The 25,247-nt window shown below is 40.5% G+C and overlaps 1 protein-coding gene across 1 annotated transcript; it reads left to right on the top strand.

Annotated features, from left to right (window-relative positions):
• The first annotated feature begins 1,457 nt into the window (after positions 1–1,457).
• On the top strand, positions 1,458–25,247 carry LOC133400435 (nuclear receptor subfamily 5 group A member 2-like). Its single transcript, XM_061673102.1, has 7 exons — positions 1,458–1,611; positions 2,807–2,925; positions 3,472–3,613; positions 4,227–4,864; positions 17,348–17,467; positions 18,762–18,909; positions 22,412–25,247. Exons 1-7 carry the CDS (start codon positions 1,590–1,592, stop codon positions 22,663–22,665), a joined length of 1,443 nt encoding a protein of 480 aa, XP_061529086.1. The 5' UTR covers positions 1,458–1,589; the 3' UTR covers positions 22,666–25,247.

Here is a 25,247-nt window from a genome sequence, read left to right as displayed (position 1 = left end):
AAAACTGAGGGTCTTGAGTGCACAGTTTGTTTGGATGCAATACACAAGTTCAACTCTAGATAGGAGTAATTCCTACACAGTCGCTTTAAAAACAATTGCTACTTGACCTCTTTTGCAAGCATGTGTAAATCGCCATTGAAGGAGGATGTCATATAAAATCTCGCCTAGGGCGCATGACTGTTGGTACCATGTTCTTTTTCTGAAATGTTGTGTTACATTTCCGCCAAATGTAATGAGACACACACCTTCCAAAAAGTTGAACTTCTGTCTCATCGTCAAAAGTTGTGGAAATCATTAAGGTTTTTTTTTTTGGTTTTTTTTTCACAAGACAAGCCTTTATGTTCTTTTTTTGGTCAGCAGTGGTCTTGGCCTTGGAACTCTGCCATGGATGCCATTTTTGCCCACTCTCTTCCTTATTGTTCAGTCATGAACAGTGACCTTAACTGAGGCAAGCCAGGCCTGCAGTTCTTTAGATATTGTCCTGGGTTCTTTTGTGATCCCGAGATTATTTATCACTTTGCTCTTGGGCTAATTTGTGTTGGCTGGCCAACTCTTAGAAGGTTCACCATTGTTCCATGTGTTCTCCATTTGTGGATAATGGCTCGCACTGTGGTTTACTGGAGTGCTAAAGTTTTAGGAATTACTTTGTTACCCTTTCCATACTGATAGATTACTTTATTTATCATTTGTTTTTGAGTTTCTTTGGATCATGACATTTTGTTGCAGCTTTTTATGATCTTTTGGTTCAGCTTCATTTTGTCAGACAGGTTCTACTTTAAGTGATTTCTTGATTGAACAGGTCAGGAGGTGATCGGGCTTTTGTGTGTGGTCAGTGAAAATGAACTTTTTTCCAAGCTTTCCAAAAAATGTGATTAGCCACAGTTAATTCATGATTTAACAAGGGGGAAACTACTTTTTCACACAAGGCCAGATAAACGATGAAGAGTCCCCCCCCCCCCCCTTCCCTAATAAATAAAACCACCATTTAAAAACAGCAAACTATGTTTACTTGGCTTATATTTGTCTGAAATTGACATTTGTTTGACCAGCTTGAATATTAAAGTGGGGAAACGATGCAAAATAATTTGAGAAGCGGACAAATACGTTTTCAGGTGTATACAAAATCCTCACCGACGACTCGAGCTGTGTCTAAATTAATAATGCATGCATTTATACCTCTGTATAGATTGCAATTAGCGTTTTCATGAATGATGAGCCTCCCCGGTCTAATAAAAATAACTATTAGTTGTATAAGTAATACATAAGGAAAAAAAAAACATTATTTAGTCACCTCAATCAGCAGTATTCTCGCCTGCAGTCCAGGCATTTTCCAGGAGGCAGCCAAGCGACGGCCACGTGACTCTCCATCCGCCAATAGTAGCAAGGCAGCATAAGTTTGCGATAAGGGAAAGACAGTAAAGGGCGAGGAGGCTGAGGGAGACACCCAAACCAATCGCGTTCCAGACGATATTTTTTTTTTTGGTCTTGGTCTCCTCCTGCTGTTGTCCTCAACAGCATATGCAAAAGCCTGCAGCAACGCCTCCGTCCACATTTTCATAATCAGCGACTAGTTGCATCCTGCTCTTCAGATGCTGGGAGACAAGGCTCACGGTAAGGCTCTCGACTTTTCTCTCGGTGGGGATGTGCTTCGGGACAAAAGTGTAGAGGAGGGATTCCATCCAAAAGAGTGAGGGATTTTTTATCGGCAGTCTTGTCTCAAAGCAATTCTTCAACGGCATCGATTTGCACTGGGGGGGGGGGGGAAGAGACGAAAACGGTTGTTGAGTGCTCAAACAAAAAATAGTAAAAGACGGAAAAAGTGGATATAAATGCAACGACCACTTTCAACCGACCACCATCGCCTTCTTTTAAAATTTATTAAGTCATGAAAAAAAAAGAAATGCGGTAATTAGCTCCAAAATACTATGAATACTGCTAAATATACTTGTATTATTGATGATCAACAATACAAAATAGTAATATTGAAGTCATCAATCCATCTCAATAAAATGCATGCGTTCCTGTGTGAAATATGATATCAAATACAAACTAGTGCTTTTTGAGGCCATAATTCTATCTAAAGGGAATGCACGTGTTCCAGTTTAAAATGGAATTGATGAAGATTTTTTTTTTTAATTCGTTCATTCGTCGTTTGGCATTTAAACGCTAAAGGTATGCAAATTGTATTTTTTTTTTTCAACTATAGCATACCATTTGTGCAGTAGCGTCTCTACGAATAAAAACATAACATCGTTACTGATTTTTTTTACAACAAAATATATGTCTATGTTTTAGTCTTGATTAAAATGTCAAAGTGTTATTTGAAATGTAAAATGTATTTACAATTATAAGCATTTTTCAAATTTGTTTTTAAGTATGAATAATTGCATATATATATGTATATATATATATATATATATATATATATATATATATATATGTATATGTATACATAAACGCACCCGCGCGCGCGCGCACACACACACACACGCACAATATTTTGGTAAAGATTTGGCCAGTCGATAAATAAAAGGAAATATTGCTGGGATTATTGATTTTATTTTGCCAGTGTAAGTGTAATTATAATACTTGTTGGTTTGTATACACATCAAATCTATCGAAAATCAATGCAATCTTTCATTTGAAGAAACTCAAGTCTGACTCCAGACATGAACAGCCCCCCCATAAACAATTCAAATGTGCCGTGGCACTTGCAGCCTTGATATTGTACACACTCATGCTGTGGATGTCCTTGGTATTTGTGCGTGTGCGCGCGCGCGTGTGCACGCGCACGTGCCTGTTACAGGTGTGACTTTGAAGGTTATGGAATACACGTATGATGACGATCTGGAAGAGTTGTGTCCTGTGTGTGGCGACAAGGTGTCCGGGTATCACTACGGGCTGCTCACCTGTGAAAGCTGCAAGGTAAAAAAAAAAAAAAAAAATATATATATATATATTTCTTTCGAGGAGACTGCGGTTGGAAGTTTCGTTTTAATGCTTATGTCAAAGCGGGGTTAAATGTCCAAAAGTTATGGTATCAACCGTTTTTTTAAACACGCTGTCATTCTGCATTAGAGTAGGCAAAATATATTACTATAGTTTTGCATCCATATTATGAAATAACGTTAGTTTACAACAGAATTAAAATACGTTATTATTGTGAATATATTTTTAATATGAATAGGCTTTACACTGGAAAAAGTCATTAATGTTCGGAGGCACATGATTAAAATGTGGTAAAGTGGCGTAATTTCCCCCCTTTTCCTGGAAAATAATCAAACAATCCATGTTAGTTTAACACATTTGAATCACGTGTAACCAGTAAACCTGTTGGAATTAAGTGAATTCAAATGCCCCCCCCCCCCCTTTCAGTGTCGTATATTAATTATCATTGAAAAATCATCTCGCATGCAAATGTGATGTTATTTCACTTGAAATCCAAACGAAAAGTGTTGGGTGATGTTTCAGGGCTTCTTCAAAAGGACAGTGCAGAACAACAAGCGGTACACTTGTGCTGAAAACCAGGAGTGTAAAATTGACAAGACTCAGAGGAAAAGATGTCCTTTCTGCCGCTTTCAAAAATGTCTCAGCGTCGGGATGAGACTAGAAGGTAAGTTGAATGGAGACTGAACTGATAAATAGCCAATATATCATTTGGATTTAAAATGCAATTGAAGAAAGAAATGTCATGATTGAAAAAAAATAGATATTTATTTTCACGCGTTTCAAAAATAATACATTCGTCACGACTGGCATACAGCGGTTTCTTGTCGCATGATGCATTTACGTAGCGTTTTTTGTTTTGAAACACATTCAGACGACTTCATTCCAATTTGTTGGCTGTGGCTCTGTCATCACTTCCTATTCGCATGAGACGGGAATTAATTGCCAGACAGCCGTGCAAGAAAGCACCTGTTTCTTCCAAGCAAGGAAAAAAAAAAAAAGGACACATTCTACACTTACTGATAAAACTGTGGAGACTCCCGTGTTTTAAATCAAAAGCTCTATTTAGGCTAGAAGGAGGAGTGAAGACTGGGGAATCTTCTCAGCCCTAAAAAGGGAAGCAAGAAGTGTGTGTGTGTGTGTGTGTGTGTGTTATTCATTCCACGTTTAAATCGGGAATCGTGGTAAAATGGAAATAGCCCATTCGAGCGCATCTAAAGTCGTGTTTGGCATTTGATTGTTGCGCTTTTTCCTTTCTTTTTTGGGTGTCTTTTTGACAGCGGTGCGTGCGGACCGCATGCGTGGGGGGAGGAATAAATTCGGGCCCATGTACAAGAGGGACAGGGCCTTGAAGCAGCAAAAGAAGGCTTTGATACGATCCAACGGCTTCAAATTGGAGAGCGCAGCCCCTCCGTCCGTCTCTCCTCTCCACGCTGACTACGGCTTCAGCGGCCCCCTGACCGGCGTGCCCGTCATCCCCAAAAGCATCCTCCCCTCCATCACCCCCACAGACTATGAGGCAAACCTGTATGCGCCCCCGTCCCTGGGTATGCAGTCCCACGCCCCCCTTAGCGGCCAGTACCAGTACACCAGCTACCCCGGCAGGGTCATCAAAGCAGAGTGCCCCGACTACACCAGCTCGCCCGAATCTCTAACTGGATACGCCTACCCAGAAATGTACCCCTCGGCCTCACCGCAGGCCCCCAGCCTGCCGCCGCTCGTGCTGGAAATGCTGCGCTGCGATCCGGACGAGCTGCTGGTCCAGAACAAGATCGTCACTCATCTGCAGCAGGAGCAGAGCAGCCGGGGCCGGCTGGAGAAACCCAGCGCCTTCAGCCTCATGTGTCGCATGGCAGACCAGACCCTCTTTTCCATAGTGGAGTGGGCTCGCAGCTGCATCTTCTTTAAGGAGCTCAGGGTGAGTGCGAGGCCTACTGCATACCGAGTGCACGTGTATAGAGTCGACGTGATCCAAATGCACAAACGCAGCATGCGCACAACAGTCGAAAATCTCAAATGTCTGCGTCGCTACTCTATATATGTTGTGCATGCTTCAAACAAAAAGACCAATTGGCTCAACCTTTATTATATATACATCTATAGATCTGTGGATAGAAGTCTTGTTGTGTTGCAGGATTATGCCATTTGCCGCAAACTTCATATTCGATCCTCTGGATGTCAAGCCTTCTATTACAAAAAAAGAAAAAAGAAAAAAAAAAGTCAACGTTAAACAAAACATTTGGCCTGTGTTGCTTTAGCGAGCCCATTTTATGTCGCCTAGCAACCACGGCAGCTGATGGGCGGACAGCAGGTATATAGAAACAAAACATTGTCAATTGTTATTACCACAAATAAAACAACAACAAAAACTGATAATAATGTGCAATATTCCATTGAAACAATCGTCTGAAACGTAGCTATAATACAATAAAAATTGGTATCGTATTTAGTTTACTACAAATAATGAATTATTTTTGATGCAGTGCAAATCAAGACAGACTTTCATGTTAGAAACACACGGCTTCAGATTTTTCGTTTTTTTTTCCTTTTCTTTTCTGTTGCTTGAGTTCCATGAGCTTTGTGGGAGTTTGATTGCAACCCCCCCCCCCCCCCCCCCACACACACCTCAATAAATAAAATAAATAAATACAAATACCAATAATAATAATTACGTCTGTAAAAAGAGACCGGTGTCGCTCTCCTTTCTGGGACTATTTCAAACACACGTCTCTAATGTCTCTAATAATGTGACTGTTACTTGTCAATGTCATTTCACCGCCCCAAAAGTCAGTTCGCTCAAACAAAGTTGAAAGTATAATATTATCCACATTTTCATTATAAGGTTAATAATTCAAATTGAAGGTGATGTAAGAGGACAGCAACTTTAATGTGAATGATGGTGAGCATGTCATGTCTGCCTCACAGTTAGGGTTCAAATTGCCTTTGGCTTTGTGGAGTTTGCTCTCTTGTGGGTGTTCACTTGGGTTTTCTTCGAGTACTCCAGATTCCTCCCACATTCAACAAATATGCATGTCGGTTAACTGAATATTCTAAAGTGTTAACCGCAGCTCTAATGAAGACAAATGGGATGGAAAATAGATGGATGGGACGATGAGGAGCTAAAACATTTACTCTAACCCTTGACTGAGGAATTCTTTATTACAATTATGAGGACTGTACCGAGACCTTTTGTTCATGTGTCATGCATACTGTATGTTAGGTGTAGTGTATTTCATTTTGAGGCAGATCAGTCAAACAATATCTCACCTGTTCCTCTACGGTATATGCAGACGTTCACTTCTGCTGTATCCATATGCAATTGTAAGGATCTGCTCGGGCAGTTGTGTACCACTGTTGTATCCTGTTTTCCTTTTTTGATGCCTACATATTGTGTTTTGTTTCAGAGACTTTGTGAGCTGTCATTGTCACAAGTGTTGGGGTGATAATTGTTTTTTTGAAGCCATTGCACTCTTGTGGCTGGTTCGCCAAGCTCTCGTCTTTATTTTGAAGCTGTAGATGATACTAGCAGTCCTGTTGTTTATGGTGGAGGATAACTTTCATAATGTCTTCCCGGTGTGGTTAGTTGGTTCCTGTTCTGACATTCAACATCAATTTGGTCTCCACGTGTGTGCAAATGTCCCAAATGCATCCAACCATCTCCTTTATCCATTCTCTATTGCTCAGTGTTTGATGTTGTTGCTTTGTTACTTTGCAGCTGGGACAGCACGTTGCAAAACATGCATTTATTCTTTTGGCTTCTAGGCACCTGATGATAATTTTCAGCGTTGCAGTTTTGGCAGTGGTCAATTGACAGGCCACATGTCTTTAACCTAGATCTGTCTTGCATTATACATATTTTCTGCCCTTGTGTTAACCGGCTAGACCATTGGTTCTCAAACCTTTTGCATCAAGTAAATACCAGGGTCTCCAAGTATCACCATAAAATACAGTAACATAGGAGGCCCAAGTGCTCATCAAACTGAGGCACCAGTTTTATTCCAAAAAGGTGTAATTTTTTTTTTGTGAGCCACTGTAATGCTACAATACAATAACACTGTACTTAAATATTGGAAAAAAGACGTTTCTTCAATAAGGATTCAATGAAAATGTATTGGATGTAAAAGTTGGATAGAAATTGTACCTAAATAAATATTTGAAAACAAATAGTTCATGCAAACGTATTGCACGTAAAAGATAAATACAACTGAGCTGCCCTTAACAAATGTACAGTAGTGGCTCAAATAAAGTTTCAGCCACTGTAACATTATGACGTTTGAACATTTAGTTCAGTGATGCGTACCACGGTTTGAGAACCACTGCTTTAAATTAATAAAAATGGTCCGTGAACAAAAACAAGCTAACAAACTCAGTCTTATGCTCATTTACTTACCGAACATTTTTCAATAAGATTTTATGTGTGAAGCAAAAAAAACAAAAAACAATAAATACAAAATTAACAAAAATAACTCAATAACACTGTTTTAATACTGTTTGTAGTTCTTGGGAGACTTTGCTCTGAAGAAATAGGAGCTATAGAAGAGAGACAATGACTTTTATTAAATGCTTCTTCTCTCAATATCAACAAAGATAAGCAAAGCAAAATCATCCAGTTTACACAACATGATGTGTGATGTTGTTGCAACCAACACTATTGCAGGCTCAATGTGCCATTGCTAGCCTAGACAATTTCACACTCACTCTTAATTATTAAAAAAGAAAAAGACAATTCTAGGGAGCATGATGGAGTTGTTAGCATGTCTGCCTCAGAGTCAGGTGATCAGGGGTCGAATTTCTTTTGAAACATCTCTGCGGGGTTTGCATGTTATCCCGGTATTTCTGTGTGTTTTTGGGGGTATTTTGGTTTCCATTCATTCGACATTCCAAACTGCCCGGAGCTGTTCATGTGTGTGCGAATGGTTGTTCATTAATATGTGACTGGCAACTAGTCCAGCGTTTACCCCACCTCTCGGCCAAAGTCAACTATAGTGAAGACAAGTGGGACAGAAATCAGATGGTGTATCAGGCCATTTCTTGATTATTGTTAATGTGTTATGAAACAAATCTAAAGAAACTGGATACATGATTGAAATGATTGTAAAACGGGAAGGGAAACTCAATTTACACTCTGCTGAAAATTATTTTTTGTCGCACGCCACTTCAAGTAACAGGCCACACAGACAAGGAAAGATGTCAAAGTTATTCGCAGAGAGCAGTGGATGGATGGACACATTTCGTATTAAGTAATTCAGTGTTGTTAACTTAACTAAAGCAACCAAACTCGTTATTTAGCCTAAATGTCGTAAAACAATTTACAGTGGCAGCTCGTACAACCATGTTCTATTCCGAGGTGCTGATCGAACTTTAATTTGGTTCTCTCAAAACAATATTTCCCATTGAGATTATTTTATTTGAAATACATATTTTTTTAGCTAGAGCCCCGACTGTCTTTTTGTACTGTACAAACATTGTTTGAAGTACAAAGTTTACATTAGAAATACACAGAATAATACACTCTTCAAAAAAGTCTCTTTAATGGAAAATGAAGAGGAGTAATAAACACGTCACTAATGCACATCATACATATCATTGTTTAATCCATTATCAATTAATATGAACTTTAAAACAAGTACAGAGCAAAATGGATGACAAATTAATGTTATAATAATAATTAAAAAAAAACTCTACCCCTTGAACACAAGCGCCAAGCGTATGGGCCCCAACCGATCTGAGGCTACCAGTGCGAGAAGCTAATGTAGTCGACCTTATCTTCACGTACTTTTTCTAATACATCACAAACAGACTCAAACGCTCAATACCTGTCACAAAAGGCCCATTTTTACAAAACAAGATGTTTGATTTACTTGTGTGTTTTGTAAAGCCAAAACAGACATGAACATGAACAAAACAGGAAGTGACAACCTACCAAAATGAAATGAGTAAAAGGCACTCGTATCATATGATGAAATCATATATGGTGACGCTCGAACTTTAAAAATAATACAATTTTGGGGGTATATGTTGTACCACAATTTTGGTCATACTCCATATTGTACATAATTTGGGGCCTCCATACTTCAAGGTTCCGCGGTAGAGGGCATGATGTTTTCTATCGATTTCACCAATGTGAGGCCGTAGTGCACTGCAGTTTCACATTATTATATAGTATAGGCAGTCACAAATGTTTGACTCAGGGATTTGTCAATTACTGTAGAATGTTCAGACTGACACAGTTAATTGTTTTAACAGGAGGAAATTCATGTTTGCTTCAAGTTTGAATGTCTGATTAAAAGACTTTTCTCAGAATAATAAAAACAAGTAGCAAACCTTTCAGTGAGCAAAATACAAACAGTATTGTAAGAACAAGATAACACTACACATACGTTAAAAAAAGAAGAAAAAAGAACATTTCAGTATTCCAATTACTATTGCAATGAGTCCTGTTTTATGATTTCCAAGAGAGTGCACTGGGTTTTTCCAGAAGATGCGGGAGTCCCCTTGAACTGTCAATATTAGACTAACTCGCTAAAGCTTTGAATGAACTAAACAAATTATACCATTATATCGTCCTGTAATTCTTATTGCATGAATGATTATGTCAATGTAGGTTCTTGGTAATCCAGGTCATGGTAATCCACAAAGGTTGAATTTAGGCAACTGGACAGTCCGGTTGCCTGTATTCAACCTTCAGAGCTTAAACATGACAAAGAAAAAGTGAAGTCAGAGAGGAATTGGACAGTCATTAATTTATTCATTTTCTAGGGTCATAAATACAACCTGTAAACGATATTAATTCAAACAACAACAGTACCGATTTACTCAAACAACATTTCAAAAAGCCTCATGCTTTCTAGCATTATTTTGTTTTGTTATAAAAGTCTTTGCATGTTTGATATTAAAGGTAGTGATTATCGATTGGCATCAAATGTTGAATTTTTTATTTTATTGCCATGGAGTTTGAAACCTCATTGTGAGATGTGAAAACAGACCAATGTCACTCGAATTAAAAACACAACTCATCTTGTACACAGTTGCACATGACATGTGTTTGTGATGTATTTCTTGTGAGATTCAAACGGTTATAGGGCCATTCAGCAGCCAGTGTGCAGTGAGAACAAAGCTGTGCAGAAAGAGCTGTTTCTCTGCGCTAGATAATTACATTCCATGCAGACGATAACAGGGGAATGTCAGCCTTCCACTGCAGCGCTGCACATTACTCGGCTACATTGTTATTAAATTGTACGCTATTGATTTCTGCAATTCCTCAAAGGTGGCCTTTGTCATGTCTTGGGTTTGACCTTCCGTTCACCTGTTGAATGGCAGATGAAGTGTACACAATGAACATCATAATGGTTCAGTGTGAAGGCAAGGAATGAGAGGACATTTGGAATACATTTTCCCAAGACAATCTTCGAAGAATTTATGAAAAATAATTTATACTGTAATCATTTGAACTATCAATAAAGAAGGAACTATATTATTCTTGAATTTCACTTTACATCCATGAGTTGTTTGTCACATATTGCAGTTGTAAAACGGATATCTCAAACCCACTTTGTTTGAAGCATTCAGTGACCCTGGCTTTCTTCTTTGTCAAATAGTCATACTGTGTATGGATGTCACTCCGGCATGCCTCTAAAAATATTTTTGCGGTGGACTGACCGTGACAGTTGCCTGATAACATAATCTATGCCAAGGTGTAGTTGTTGAGAAAATTGGACTCGTGTGTAAAAGTGTAGTTGTTGAGAAAATTTGACTCGGGAGAATATGAAGACCCAAAATAAATCAAATCTATTCGATCACAGTCAGGACAGAAGCAAAATTTTGTACTGTAGGAAACAAGTTGCATAAATATTCTTTTGAGGGAAGGTTCTTCCAACAACCTGTAACCATCAAGTGAAAGGATTTTATTTCAGTCAGTAACTGACTGTCAGTAACAACTAAACTAGCTTGCAGCTGGCTAATGTTACTTGGTTCCTGTAACTAAAAAGTGAAAAATATTAAATGTATACTGTCTGTCAGTTATCTTTACATGCAACAACAAGTCAACAGAGCTCTGCTACATAAAATAATTTGAAGTATTCTTTTTAGGATTTTTTTTCTGTCAAAAGTGGCACATAAATGACAATCTTTGTCACCAAAATTAATTACAGTTTTTAAATTAACGTAATTAAAATGATAGCTGCGGCACGGTGGACGACTGGTTAGAGCGTCTGCCTCACAGTTCTGAGGATCGGGGTTCAAATCCCGGCCCCGCCTGTGTGGAGTTTGCATGTTCTCCCCGTGTCTGCATGGGTTTTCTCCGGGCACTCCGGTTTCCTCCCACATCCCAAAAACATGCGTGGTAGGTTAATTGAAGACTATAAATTGCCCTTTGGTATGAATGTGGGTGCAAATGGTTGTTTGTTTATGTGTGCCCTGTGATTGGCTGGCAACCAGTTCAGGGAGTTCCCCGCCTCCTCCCCAAAGATAGCTGGGATAGGCTCCAGCACTCCCTTGTGAGGATAAGCGACTCATCAAAATGGATGGATGGATGGAAAATGATAGCTGCAGTGGGCAACTTTATTTCAATTCAAAAAAGTTAATTTCAACCACCCACTAGAGGAGTTGACACAATGCTGTTTAGTTGCTGTATTATTACCTGTAAGCTCCTCTAACATCCATCCATCTTCTTCTGCTTATCTGAGGTCGGGTCGCGGGGGCAGTAGCTTTAGCAGGGTTGCCCAGACTTCCCTCTCCCCAGCCAGTTCATCAAGCTCTTCCGGGGGGATCCCGAGGCGCTCCGAGGCCAGCTGGGAGACATAGTCTCTCCAGTGTGTCCTGGGTCATGCCCAGGGTCTCCTCCTGGTGGGACGTGTCTGGAACACCTCATCTGGGATGCGTCCGCAAGGCATCCGAAACAGATGCCCCCAGCCACCTCATCTGGCTCCTCTCAATGTGGAGGATCAGCGGCTCTACTCTGAGCTCTTCCCAGATGACCAAGCTTCTCACCCTCTCTGTAAGGGAGAGCCTGGACAACCTCCATCCATTCCTCACTAGGGTCGCGGGTGTGCTGGAGCCTAACCCAGCTATCATCGGGCAGGAGGCGGGGTACACCCTGAACTGGTTGCCAGCCAATCACAGGGCACATACAAACAAACAACCATTCGCACTCACATTGACACCTACGGGCAATTTAGTGTTGTCAATTAACCTACCATGCATGTTTTTGGGATGTGGGAGGAAACCGGAGTGCCCGAAGAAAACCTACGCAGGCACGGGGAGAACATGCAAACTCCACACAGGCGGGGCCGGGAATTGAACCCCGTCCTCAGAACTGTGAGGCAGACGCTCTAACCAGTCCCTAACCGTGCAGCCTGGACAACCTGGACAACCTGCGGAGAAAATTAATTTCGTCCGCTTGTATCCGGGAGCTCGTGACCATAAGTGAGTGTAGGAACGAAGATCGACCGGTAAATTGAGAGCTTCGTCTTTCGGCTTAGCTCCTTCTTCACCACAACGGACTGATACACATCACCTCAGACGCTGCACGGATCCGCCTGTCGTTGATGAAGCCAACAGAACCACATCATCTGCAAAAAGCAGCGATGCAATACTGAGGCCACCAAACGGGAACCCCTCTACGCCTCGGCTGCGCCTAGAAATTCTGTCCATAAAAGTTATGAACAGAATCGGTGACAAAGGGCAGCCTTGGCGGAGTTAAAACCTCACCGCAAATGACTCCGACTTATTGCCGCAAACGCGGGCCAAACTCTGACACCGGTCCTACAGAGACCCAACGGCCCGTATCAGGGGGTTCGACTCTGCGTACTCCCGAAGCACCCCCCACAGGACTCCCCGAGGGACATGGTCGAACGCCTTCTCCAAGTCCGCAAAACACATGTAGACTAGTTGGGCGAACTCCCATGCACCCTCGAGGACCCTACCGAGGGTGTAGAGCTGGTCCACTATTCCACGGCCAGGACGAAAACCACACCGCTCCTCCTAAATCTGAGATTCGACTTCCCGATGGACCCTACTCTCCAGCACCCCTGAATAGAACTTAACAGGGAGGCTGAGGAGTGTGATCCCTGATAGTTGGAACACACCCTCCTTAGAAGGGGGACCACCATCCCACTCTGCCAATCCAGAGGCATGTCCAGGCGATGTTGCAGAGGTGTGTCTACCAGGACAGCCCCACAACACCCAGATCCTTTAGGAGCTCTGGGCGAACCTCATCCACCCCCCTTGCCACCGAGGAGCTTTTTAACCACCTTGGTGACCTCAGGCCCAGAGATAGGAGAGCCCGCCTCAGAGAACCCAGACTCTGCTTCCTCATGGGAAGGCGTGTCGGGGGAATTGAGGAGGTCTTGAGGATGTATTCTCCCGTCCCGAGTCGAGGTCAGCAGCGCCCTGTCCCCACTATACACAGTGTTGATGGTGCACTGCTTCCCCTTCCTGAGATGCTGGATGGTGGACCAGAATTTCTTCGAAGCACTCCGGAAGTCTTTCTGCATGACTTCACCAAACTCCTACCATGTCCAAGTTTTTGCTTCAGTGACCACCAAAGCTGCATTCTGCTTGGCCTGCCGGTACCCATCAGCTGTCTCAGGAGTCCCACAGGCCAAAAAGGCGTTATAGGACTCCTTCTTAAGCTTGACTGCATCCCTCACCGTTGGTGTCCACCAACGGGTTCGGGGATTGCCGCCACGACAGGCACCGACCATCTTACGGCCACAGCTCTGGTCGGCCGCCTCAGCAATGGAGGCGCAGAACATGGTCCATCGGACTCAATATCTCCCCCGGAACGTGAGCAAAATTCTGTCACAGGTGGGAGTTAAAACTCCTTCCGACAGGGGATTTTGCCAGACGTTCCCAGCAGACCCTCACAATATGTTTGGGCCTGCCAGGTCAGACCGGCATCTTCCCCCACCACCGCAGCCAACTCACCACCAGGTGGTGATCAGTTGACAGCTCCGCTTATTAGTTTATCAAAGAGAAATATATACGTTTAACCAGCAGCTACTCCCGTCTCCAGTAGACTAGCAACTAGAGGACCTGCACTGTCCGGACAATAACGTGTCGGAATCGAGAGCTGAATATTACATCCAGTCAAGGACAGATGCATGTTTAACAACATATATGACTTTAAACTAACTGTAACGTTACCAAAATGCAAAGTTTACAAATTATTCTTATCAATTTCAATGTCGTTCCTCCCGTCCAAGTCTGCAATGGATGCACAAATCACATTCAATTAAAGAAAATCCTTTGGTCAAAATTGCCCTGCGATTGTCACAGTTCAGGGTGTACCCCGCCTCCTGCCCGATGATAGCTGGGATAGCATGATGGGCATGCCCGCGACCCAAGTGAGGAGAAGCGGCTCAGAAAATGGATGGATGGATGGTCAAAATTAAATATTTCAGTTCGATGTAAAGCTGTAAATTTAAATCACAGTAATGTTGAAACCCCCCCCCCCCCCACACATTTAAATCACAAAGTACAATTTTTCTATAATTTGAAAAAACATAAAGCATGTGACAGCTTTGTCATGTTTTTTCCAGTGTACGCACTGCCGCTGTAAAGATGGTATAAATTTTGTCCAGAAAAACTTTGGTGAAATATATACAACTGTGTTGCCAATACTTCAATTACAATTCAGTAAATTCAAACATCTGATGTGTCCTGTTATTTTCAGTTTATTGATCCCTTCCCTGATGAAGGAAAACAAAATATGTAACGCTAGCATATATTGAATATACTATGTACGGCATCTTCATAGGCTTTCATCATGAAAACTTCCATCCTTCCATTTTCCGTAGCACTTATCTTCACTTAATTAAATATACATGAAAAGTACAGTAACTATATATCATTGTGATAATAGTGATAATGTACAAGGGGCAGTCTGAAAGTAATTACCCTAATTTAATTGAACCTACTAATAATATATTTTTTTAATTATTCAAAAAGTTTTTATGGTTTGTAGTTTAAATTCTCATTTCAAGGTTTATTTAGTAAATGTTTAAACCTGTTCATTTCCTGTCAGCCATTATGGAAATGAGGTCATTTTTGGTTGCCCGTCAGAAGCAGAAAGCTGTGATTAAATTTCTTGCTTTGGAAGGGGAACTACCACTCAACATTTTCAAAAGGTTGACAAAATGTGTGTAGGGTTAGGGTTGTGTCATCAAAGATGACACATTGATGGTGATGTCTTCAATGGTGTCTCCATGATCTTCCCTAATCAATGCCTCGACCCCAGCACTCTTCGCATGGTTGACTGCTGAAGATGGTCTGCCGCTCCTTTGCACGTCTGGAGGTCACTCAAAGCTCTTGTTCTTCGCCATTGATCCTGGACAAGCACTTTTTGACTGTGGTATAATCTATAGCATCTTCCCCGGACACATTTTGCAACCTTTCGAAAATGTTTAGTGATGGTTACCCTTCCAAAGCAAGAAATTCAATCACACCTCTCAGTGTTTAAACTACAAACTGTGGAAATTGCAGAAAAAATATATTATAATACTCATTCATTTTCCATACCGCTTACATTCACTAGGGTTGCAGGCGTGCTGGAGCCTATCCCAGCTAACTATGGGCGATTGGCAGGGCACACCCTGAACTGGTTGCCAGCCAATCGCAGGGCACATATAAACAAACAACCATTCGCACTCACATTCAAACCTACGGGCAATTTCGAGTCTTCAATTCACCTACTATGCATGTTTTGGGGATGTGGGAGGAAACCGGAGTACCCGGAGAAAACCCACGCAGGCACGGGGGGTACATGCAAACTCCACGCAGGCGAGGCTGGATTTGAACCCCGGTCCTCAGAACTGTGAGGCAGATGTGCTAACCAGTCATCAACCGTACCACCCTCTATAATAATAATATATTCTATCAAATGAAATTGGGCTCATTACATTTTGACTGCCCCTTGTATATGGAGGCCCCAAACGTTACACCATTCAGAGTAAAATAAATGATAAACCCCAGTATTTATTTAAGGCTTAACCATCTTGTCATTTGACTACAGCAAAGTGAAGGACAAAATTGGTGATAACTTGCACCCATCCATCCATTTTCTGTACCGCTTATCCTCACCAGGCAATCAAAGAAAATCACCCTAGTGGTAGAAGGTGACACTCAACAGGTATACAAACACACTTTAACTCCAACATGTGTAGCTGAGACTTGAATCTCTCAATTAAAGGACTTTCTCTAATATTCTGCATGTTGGAGATGATTTTCAGTGTTATTTTGGCTGCAACTGAGAGTCTAACTCCTCTTGTGGAGGAAGCACAGGAGGTCGCCGAGACCTCTTACTTCCTTAACCCCTTCCTTTATCACACCAAGCCAAGACCCCCACCACAGCACCATTCCAGATGGGTGTGTGGCCCAGATTGGACACTCTCCTCTGCCACTAATACATTGTATGATTTAGATGGACAGTAATTCTGTCAGGTCCCTGTCAGATGAATGTGTGTCCGAGCCTATTGGTAGCTGTGGCTGTGGAATTACTGACTGCTGTGTCCTTCACTTTACAGACAATAACGCACACATACACACGTACACACCTACTGAGCTGGGGAAAGATATTAATAGTTTGAAGACATACATGTCAATACAACACTGGACACACCAACACAACCCCCACTAGCCATTCATCTTCTCACCTTGTTTTTATGGACAACTCATCCTCCATTCTATCTGTTTGTTCACCTACGGTATTTTAGCGTGATGTAGTACAGTGACAGTGGATGTACTTTGAAAAGTAAGTAGCAAATTTACAGGATGTGTGTTCCAACATAGAAGGCCTCTACTGTGTATATATTAAATGTACAAAACATAAAGGTTACAAAAATACATAACATATACTGTGATACTGTGAGACTATTTATTTCATTCATAATACAGATCATATATGGACAATTAAAAAAGAACAATTAACTTCTTAATAAATAATAATAGCTACAGTTAATAATAATAGGTTATTGGTAGTCACTATTTATATTTGAATTATTTTATTCGAATAACTACCATGTGGTTGTAGTTATCACGTTAATACATGATAGTACTCAATGTTTATCTGCCACATAACACTGTATACAAGACTGAAATGATGAATCACATTAAAGATGCATAAAACTGTAATTTAAAAACAACAACAACAACAGAGCAACAACTTCAATCATTATGCACAGTAAAAACAATGGTCCTACTATTGACTGTTCTACTAAGAAAAAGCGTTATTTAAAACATCAAAATAAGTGCAGTGTGTAATTTCTGTTCACAACACAGTATTATATGTGTTTTGGAAAAATTCATATAATGAAGAGCAGGAACGTAACAATGGACTGCTTTTTGGTTTTACATTTTGTTCTTGTCTTTGTTTCTCTCTTTGTTTGTCTTATGTTTCCTGAAGGTGGGAGATCAAATGAAGCTGCTGCACAACTGCTGGTCTGAACTTTTGGTCCTGGATCACATTTTCAGACAAGTGCAACATGGAAAGGGAGACAGTATCCTGCTGGTGACTGGCCAGGAGGTAACAACTCCCCCACACCACTTCCCACCAGCACAGTAAAAAATATAGCTTAATTCAGTAATTCTGAACTTCTAATGCACTTTCCTTTGTCAGATTCTTTTATTTTATTTTATTTTATTTAAAAAAAAACATACATCTACAGTGTATATTGTGACCTAACAGTCTCTAACAACAAAGGAATACAGCATTCTTTGAGGATGAGTATATCGGTGGGGCAGCTTGACCCACCACACATATTCAGAAGTTTGAAAACCTCAAACTCTGTAGCTCGTGAATAATAGTGTAATACAGTACTGTGAAATATGAATTTGGCAGTGGCAGGTGAACATATTAATAATATTGTGTATCCGAAATAAGCCGGGTGTGCAAGCAACCATGCAAAGCATTTATCATATCTATTTAATTCAACTGAAGACGTTTTCAAAATGATGCAGTCAATTTCCAATAAATCATAGTCAGAAATTTGAGAACATTATTTAATTTTTTTTAAAATGACAACACATCATCTTCAGTGTGGGAGTGAATAATTATAATGCGACAGTTGACAGTCCGATAGGAAAGAACCAAAGGCAACTGTTTGGAAACAACAGGCCCTAAAAAAATCTGGGAGGTGATTAGATAATTGTTCATATCCCGACAGATTAATCACATCAACAGTCAGTCTTCCAGTCCTTCTTCAGTGTTTTGATTTGGCCTTGAAGAAATGCTTATTCTAATACTACTAAGTAAACCACACCTGCAGCTTCGAATTCCATCCCCTGAAAGAAGCGTGATCCTCTTCTTTATTGAATGACCACAAATGTTCTGATTTAAAGTTCACAGATCGATTTGCTAGAAAACATACTTCAATCGCAAACGCAACTTAGGGTAAACGCGAGGATGTCACAACACAACAACAGCAACAACAACAATAATACAAATAATAATAATTTTTATTTTGCACCTTTCACTGGACGCCAGGATGTTTATTAGAGATTAGTATAACAATAGTACGATAATAATGAGACATACATACGTAAAACACTAATCATCCATCTGATTTGGGTGAGAGATGGCGTACACTCTGGACATTTTAATTGCATGGAACATAAGGACAAACAAGCACTCATACTCACATTAACATCTCGACTGTGAGGCACACTTGCTAACCACTTGCCAACTGTGCTGCCAGCACTAATACTTCAATCATTTCACAATCATTTTATCAAACCTAATGTCGATATTCAGGATTATGGCTGATCTAACTCATCCTTTACATTCTATTGGAAATGAATGAGTGTCTTGTGTTTTGCAGATCGAGCTGTCTTCTGTTCTGTCTCAAGGTGAAGCAACTTTGTCAAGTTTGGTCCAAAGAGGACAGGACCTTGCTGTCAGGTTGAGGGTCCTGCAGGTGGACCGCAGGGAGATTGCCTGTCTGAAATTCCTGCTCCTATTCAACCCCAGTGAGTCAAAATAATAATGTCTATATTGATACTGTCAGTAGAACCTAACTACACTATTTTTTAAGAAATAAGAATATCAATGAGACCCCAAAATTCCTGGGCACTTACATGAAAGATAAAAGAAATTATAATATTTTGTAATTTTGTATAATAACAGAACGACTGCTACTACTACTACTACTAATAATAATAATAATAACTAACTGTTATTTGGATTGATGTCGATGCTATTACAAAACTTTAATCTTCTGCATCGCAGGCATTCTTCTTTGGTTTCATAGATAGCTTGGGATACTGAGAGAAGGCAAAACATTTTCATCTTTTGTCTCATCAAACCACAACAATTTTTCCGCATACTTCACGAAGGTACCAAAGTCGTCTTGGTATATTTAATTTCAAAACCTCTTCTTCTTCTTCATCTTCTTGTACTTCTTCTCAGTCATTTCTATACTATTTTAACAAGGCAATTGCATTTCTTTTTTAATTTCGTCACCTTTCCTCCAAATTTTTTTTCATATGTTGGTTTCTTCTTCATGTATTGTATTTGTGTTTTCAGGGTATTTTTTGCAGCCTATAAAAAGTAAAAACAGTCTTCTTCATGCCAAAAGGATCCTGCGGATTAGTAGGCTTTAAATTGTAACGTTTATATTTGATCAAATATTGCCCTACTTACTGCCTATGCACAGTACATAAGGTTTTCAGTACTGGCTTTTTACCTCGAACGAATTCACTTAATTAAAATCCTAGTCTTGCGAAAAGCCAATATTAACAAAGACAACCTCTTCTATTGTCCACTAATGGCATTCAAAAGAAGCATAATGAGTCTATCATTCGATGGAAGGGCTGGCATTCATGTAGCGGCTTGCACAGATGGAAAGAGCATAGATGCGGTTTGCCCAGATTCCCAAAAGTGTTTGCTCTTCAGCACAGGGAAAATAGTAACAAAGAGCTTTTGAATTGGGAGAGCACTTGTCATAGACAGAAAATATTTTCTTTCTTGACTAGCGGCTTCTTTGCACACCCTACTTTTTCTCATCCTTAGAGTCAGGTTTGTCAGGGGTAATTTAATTGCCACTAAGCATTTTAAAAGGATGATTCATAACATTGATTCAAAAAATTTTTAATTACTGTGTGAATGGAGTCTTCAAGATGGGCTCAGCTGATTCTGAATGCCAGTTCCCCCCGCCCCCGTCCCCCCCACACACACACACACGCACACATGCACAAATACAAACCATAAATATACTATCGTCTGATGAACATTTTTTTGCATGTCTGCAGCAAAGCAACTGTAAAACAGTAAACACTGTCAGTTAGTCAAGGTGATTAGGAGGTAGTTATTTTGGAGGTAGATATATTGTTTGTCCAGGAGAGCAGGTGGAAAGGCAGTACCCTAAGCGAGAAGCTTAGGGGCTGGGTTCAAATCGTTTTACCATGGTGTAGATGACAAGAGGAATGGAGTAGGGGTTAATTTAAAGAAATAGTTTGTCAAGAAGGTCTTGGAGGTGAAAAGAGAGTCAGTTCGAGTGATAATCCCGAAACTTGAAATCGAGGATGTTGTGTTTAGTGTAATTAGTGGTTATGTGCCACAGGTGGGATGTGAACTAGATGAGAGAGAGAAATTCTTGAAGGAGCTTGATGAAGTAGTTCGGAGTATCCCAGGCAGAGAGAGATGGACATTGTAATGGACATGTTGGTGAAGCCTGGCATCCAGGGAAGGAATTTAGAGGGACAGATGGTGGTGGACTTCGCCAAAAGAATGGAAATGGCTGTAGCGAACATTTTCTTCCACAAGAGCCAGGAACATAGGGTGACCTACAAGAGCGGAGGTAGAAGCATGCAGATAGATTACATCTGGTACAGACGATGTAATCTGAAAGAAATTAGAGACTTTAGAGTTGTGGGAGTGTGTAGCTAGACAGCGTAGAATGGTGGTGCATAAAATGACAATGGTGTTAGTGAGGAAGATTAAGAAGACAAAGGGAGAGCAGAGAACCATGTAATGGATACTGAGAAAGAAAGAGTGTGGTGCGGTTTTTCATGAAGGGTTGAGACAGGCTCTTGATGGGCAGGAAGAGCTTCCAAAAGACTGGGCCGCTACAGCAATGTGATCAGAGTGACAGGCAAGAGAGTATTTGGTGTGTCTTCTGGTAGGAAAGGGGAGAAGGAGACTCGGTGGTGGAACTTCAAAGTACTATCATACAAGGAAAGCGGTTAGCTAATAAGTGGGACACTGAAAGGACTGAGGAGAGGAGATAAGGATACCATGAGATGCTAAATAAGACGAAGGTAGCGGTGGCAAAGGCCAAACAAGGCACATATGATGACATGTATGCCAGGTTGGACATTAAAAAGGAAGAGGATAACATCCCTGTGGTGGTATGGAAGCATATAGGAGGAGTTTTTGACCAGGTTGTTCAACAGAATTCTAGCAGGTGAGAAGATGCCTGAGGAATGGAGAAAAAGTGGGCTTGTGCTAATTTTTAAGAACAAGGGTGATGTGCAGAGCTGTGGGAACTATAGAGGGATAAAGTTGATGAGCCACACAATTAGGTTATGGGAAAGAGGAGTGGAGGCTAGACTCAGGACAGAAGTGAGTATTTGCAAGTAACAGTATGGTTTCATGCCTCGGATGAGCACCACAGATGCATTATTTGCCTTGAGGTACACAGCAGGTCAGAATGAGCTACATTGTGTCTTTTTAGATCTCGAGAAAGCCTATGACAGAGTACCAAGAAAATAACTGTGGTAAGTCTGGAGTGGCATAGAAGTATGTTAGAATAGTACAGGACATGTATGAGGGCAGCAGAACAGTGGTACTCTCGGTGTGACAGAGGTGGGACTGCATCAGGGATCAGCCCTAAGCCCCTTCCTGTTTGCAGTGGTGATGGAAAGACTGACAGATGAGGTTTTCTTTCATTCCTGAAAAGAAAGATTAGTTTTAGTTGTTGAATGTTGAATTAAATTGTAAAACATTTAAGACCTCACTGAAACTGAATGAGACTGCATTAAAGCACTTCAATATGCCGGATGGTCACTTCTCATTTTTATTACAGGTAGTCTTTTTGTCAATGTGTTTAGCAATGTAACTGGAAACTTGTATCACATCAAATGGTGTAATCTTCGCTGGTGCTGTGTGTTCTTAATAATTGTACTAGTTTTGCTTTTATATTTTATGGCATTACAATATACAGGCCTATTTCCATAGTGACACATTTAGCAGTTGTGTAAATATTTTGAATTTGACATGGCAATGTTTTGGTGATAACAGAATACTTGACCCTTGTGAGACAGGCTGAGGATTTGGGTAGCATTCCCTTCCCCTATCCATACAGCACCTGTCTAGAACTGTCCATGTTGAACTACTAAAACTGTAGGATTCTTACTTGTATTTCAAATCCATTTATTACATTTGTGTGGCTCTGTACTACTTGAGCCACACTGTTACAAGTGACCACAATACACATTTACATTTAGCCTTACTTTCTGCTCCTGTCTCCAGATGTGAAGCTGTTGGAGAACCAGGCATTTGTGGAGGGTGTCCAGGAGCAGGTGAACGGAGCTCTGCTGGAGTACACCCTGACCACCTACCCTCAGTTCCAGGAGAAGTTCAGCCAACTGGTGGTGCGACTACCTGAGCTACGCTCCCTCAGCACGCAGGCTGAGGACTACTTGTGCTACATGCATCTTAGTGGAGAGGTGCCCTGCAACAACCTGCTGATTGAGATGCTCCATGCCAAGCGAGCATGTGTGTGAGGGATGCAGCAGGACATGTTTCACCATGTTGTGTGTCTTGTTGAGACTGTGTGCGATCAGGAAGTCAGTAATGAATGTGGACTTCATGCTGGCTCATCTTTGTGAGCATTTTTATAGCTGGAGAGGTTCTTGTGAGTATGATAGAGCCCCATCTGTGTTTCAGATTGTTTTAAGCATTTAATGTAAATGTTTGTATATTTATGTCACCTCTTTAAATTGGATTATAAAAACATTAAATGACATCATCAAATTTAGTGGGAATGAACTATATCCTTTCCCCCAAACTCCAATGGACTAAACATTGCCAACACAATGTGTCTACCTGCTTCCAACTCAGCAATGACAACCACAGATAAAAATGTGTAATGACAATGACAAAGTTGTCAGATTTTGAAAGCACTATTCTATTAAAGCTCAATTGTAAAATGTGCTTAGGAAGCTGGTGCTCTACTGTCAGATAGAATGGCACCATTAGCCTGGAACCATCTTATGAATGATGGCCCGGTGATTAACTGCACTTTTTATGACAAATTTTATAACATCTTTTAAGAAATTGAATGTTGGAGTAGTCATTTTTCTTTTATTATCAAAATATTGCAGATGAGTGATTCTGCTGTTTTTAGATGATGATGATATTGATAACATTCAAGGACATTGAGGACAGTGAGGACATTCTCGGTAGAATGTGCAGTTTAATTTTGTCATATTTTATAGTCAATATAGTTTGATTCTAATCTATTTAAATATTAATATATTGATATCACAACATAGATCTGTTAAAGACATACTCATAAAATTAAATAAAAAGAAAAGTACGATAAAGTCCATCCATTTTCTTTACCGCTTGTCCTCACTCGGGTCGCGGGCTGCTGGAGCCTATCCCAGCTATCTTCGGGCACGAGGCGGGGTACACCCTGAACCGGTCGCCAGCCAATCGCAGGTCACATAGAAACAAACAACCATTCACACTCACATTCACACCTACGGGCAATTTAGAGTCTTCAATAAACCTACCACGCATGTTTTTGGGATGTGGGAGGAAACCGGAGTGACCGGAGAAAACCCACTCAGGCACGGGGAGAACATGCAAACTCCCCATAGGCGGGGCCGGGTCCCCAGAACTGTGAGGCAGATGTGCTAACCAGTCGCTAGGATAAAGTCAGTATCCAAATTAAAAACAGGAGTCATGGTAGAGATGTCAAATTTATTTTTCTTTTGCTCAGCTCTTAGCAGGTATTCAACTTGGCCAAAAGACAACATGGGAAGGGAAAAGAAGCAGGTTACAAAATTTCAATATTTGATTTAGGTTTCAAAGTTTTGTGTACTTATCTACAGTGTGCCGAAAGAAAAATAAACAGTTTTTGAGCCTATAATTTTTTAGGAATAGTGAATTGTGACTCATTTTGGAAACATACCACGCGATTGTAGTAGTTGCCACGATCGTCGTAGTTGCCACACTATAAGTCAGCAATGTGACAATACTAAATTTCATATTTTCTGTCAGCCATCAAGGCTGTTTTCATCAATAAAGGTCAGAAATTCCTTATTCGGTTAACAGCTCATTATTAATATTAAATTTTTCATTGAGGAAGTCTTACTACTGTAGTACAAAATGGTTGGCTGCTATGGGTTTTAATACAAATGCTAACTTTGTCTGTTTCTATCAGCATACCTGTGATGCATTGGTATTTACACAGAACCAGTGTATCATAAAAATTGAATATTCACCTTTTTAAAATAATGTCATATATGTACATTAGCACTCATGTTAGTTGGTTGTTTGTTTTAGACAATTCCAATGTCCTGTTGCCTAGATATTTATTGGATTATTATATGTTTGCTGCGATATTTTTCAATTTAACAGCTTGCGTACTGAGCAGTTTCAAGTCAGTCTATCAACACATTGGATCACATTGGAAATCCGAATAATGGGTCTAACAGAACAATATGTGTCTGTTCTTGGTAGTGATAGTCCTCAATGTGGTATCTGTGGCACTTACTGTGTTGAAAGTAAGCTCGACTCATTGACATATTGGTGACTTATGCTATGGCCACATTCAGCGACAATGACAATGTAAACGACATGAACTCTTGCCAATTGTGAAACAAACACACAGATGAACAAGTGTTTGTAACATTACACAAATCACTGTAGACATTTGAAATCTTTCCTTTAAATAATAGCTGTCCAAAATGTCAAGAATCATAGACAATCATTATGTCTGCCTTAATGTGAATGTCACACACAGACACACAAAGCACACACCCTTGATGTCCCTGCTGAGGTAGGCGGTTGTTAACGTGGTATACATGGTGTATATTTATGTTGTGAAGTGACAAAATTATGATTCATTTAAACTTTAAAGAAGTTCTCAGCTTTTCTTCTGCGTCAATTTGCCACTGTTGTGAAACAGATTCTCTCAATATTGCTTTTGTTTTTGTCCTTCAACTTTTTTTTTCATTGTAGGTTGACAATCTGTCCCATTTTAAGGTGTTTTTCTTCCAAAAAGAGACAGCGACTGACCAAAGCATTTTGTTCTGTTTCAATTTTATTGTAATAGTATCACACCAATAAAAGTCAA

This window comes from Phycodurus eques, chromosome 3 (assembly GCF_024500275.1).
Source record: "Phycodurus eques isolate BA_2022a chromosome 3, UOR_Pequ_1.1, whole genome shotgun sequence".
In the NCBI taxonomy this organism is placed as follows: domain Eukaryota; kingdom Metazoa; phylum Chordata; class Actinopteri; order Syngnathiformes; family Syngnathidae; genus Phycodurus; species Phycodurus eques.
Note: the sequence above shows the minus strand (reverse complement) of the source record. Positions and strands in the feature narration are given on the sequence as shown.

Bases quoted from the DNA above. Each gene is read 5' to 3' on its own strand.
- LOC133400435 (XM_061673102.1), top strand. From the start codon at position 1,590: ATGCTGGGAGACAAGGCTCACG. The intron at 4,865-17,347 runs GTGAGTGCGAGG...TGTTTCCTGAAG, and splicing joins TCTTCTTTAAGGAGCTCAGG to GTGGGAGATCAAATGAAGCT. The intron at 17,468-18,761 runs GTAACAACTCCC...TGTGTTTTGCAG, and splicing joins TGCTGGTGACTGGCCAGGAG to ATCGAGCTGTCTTCTGTTCT.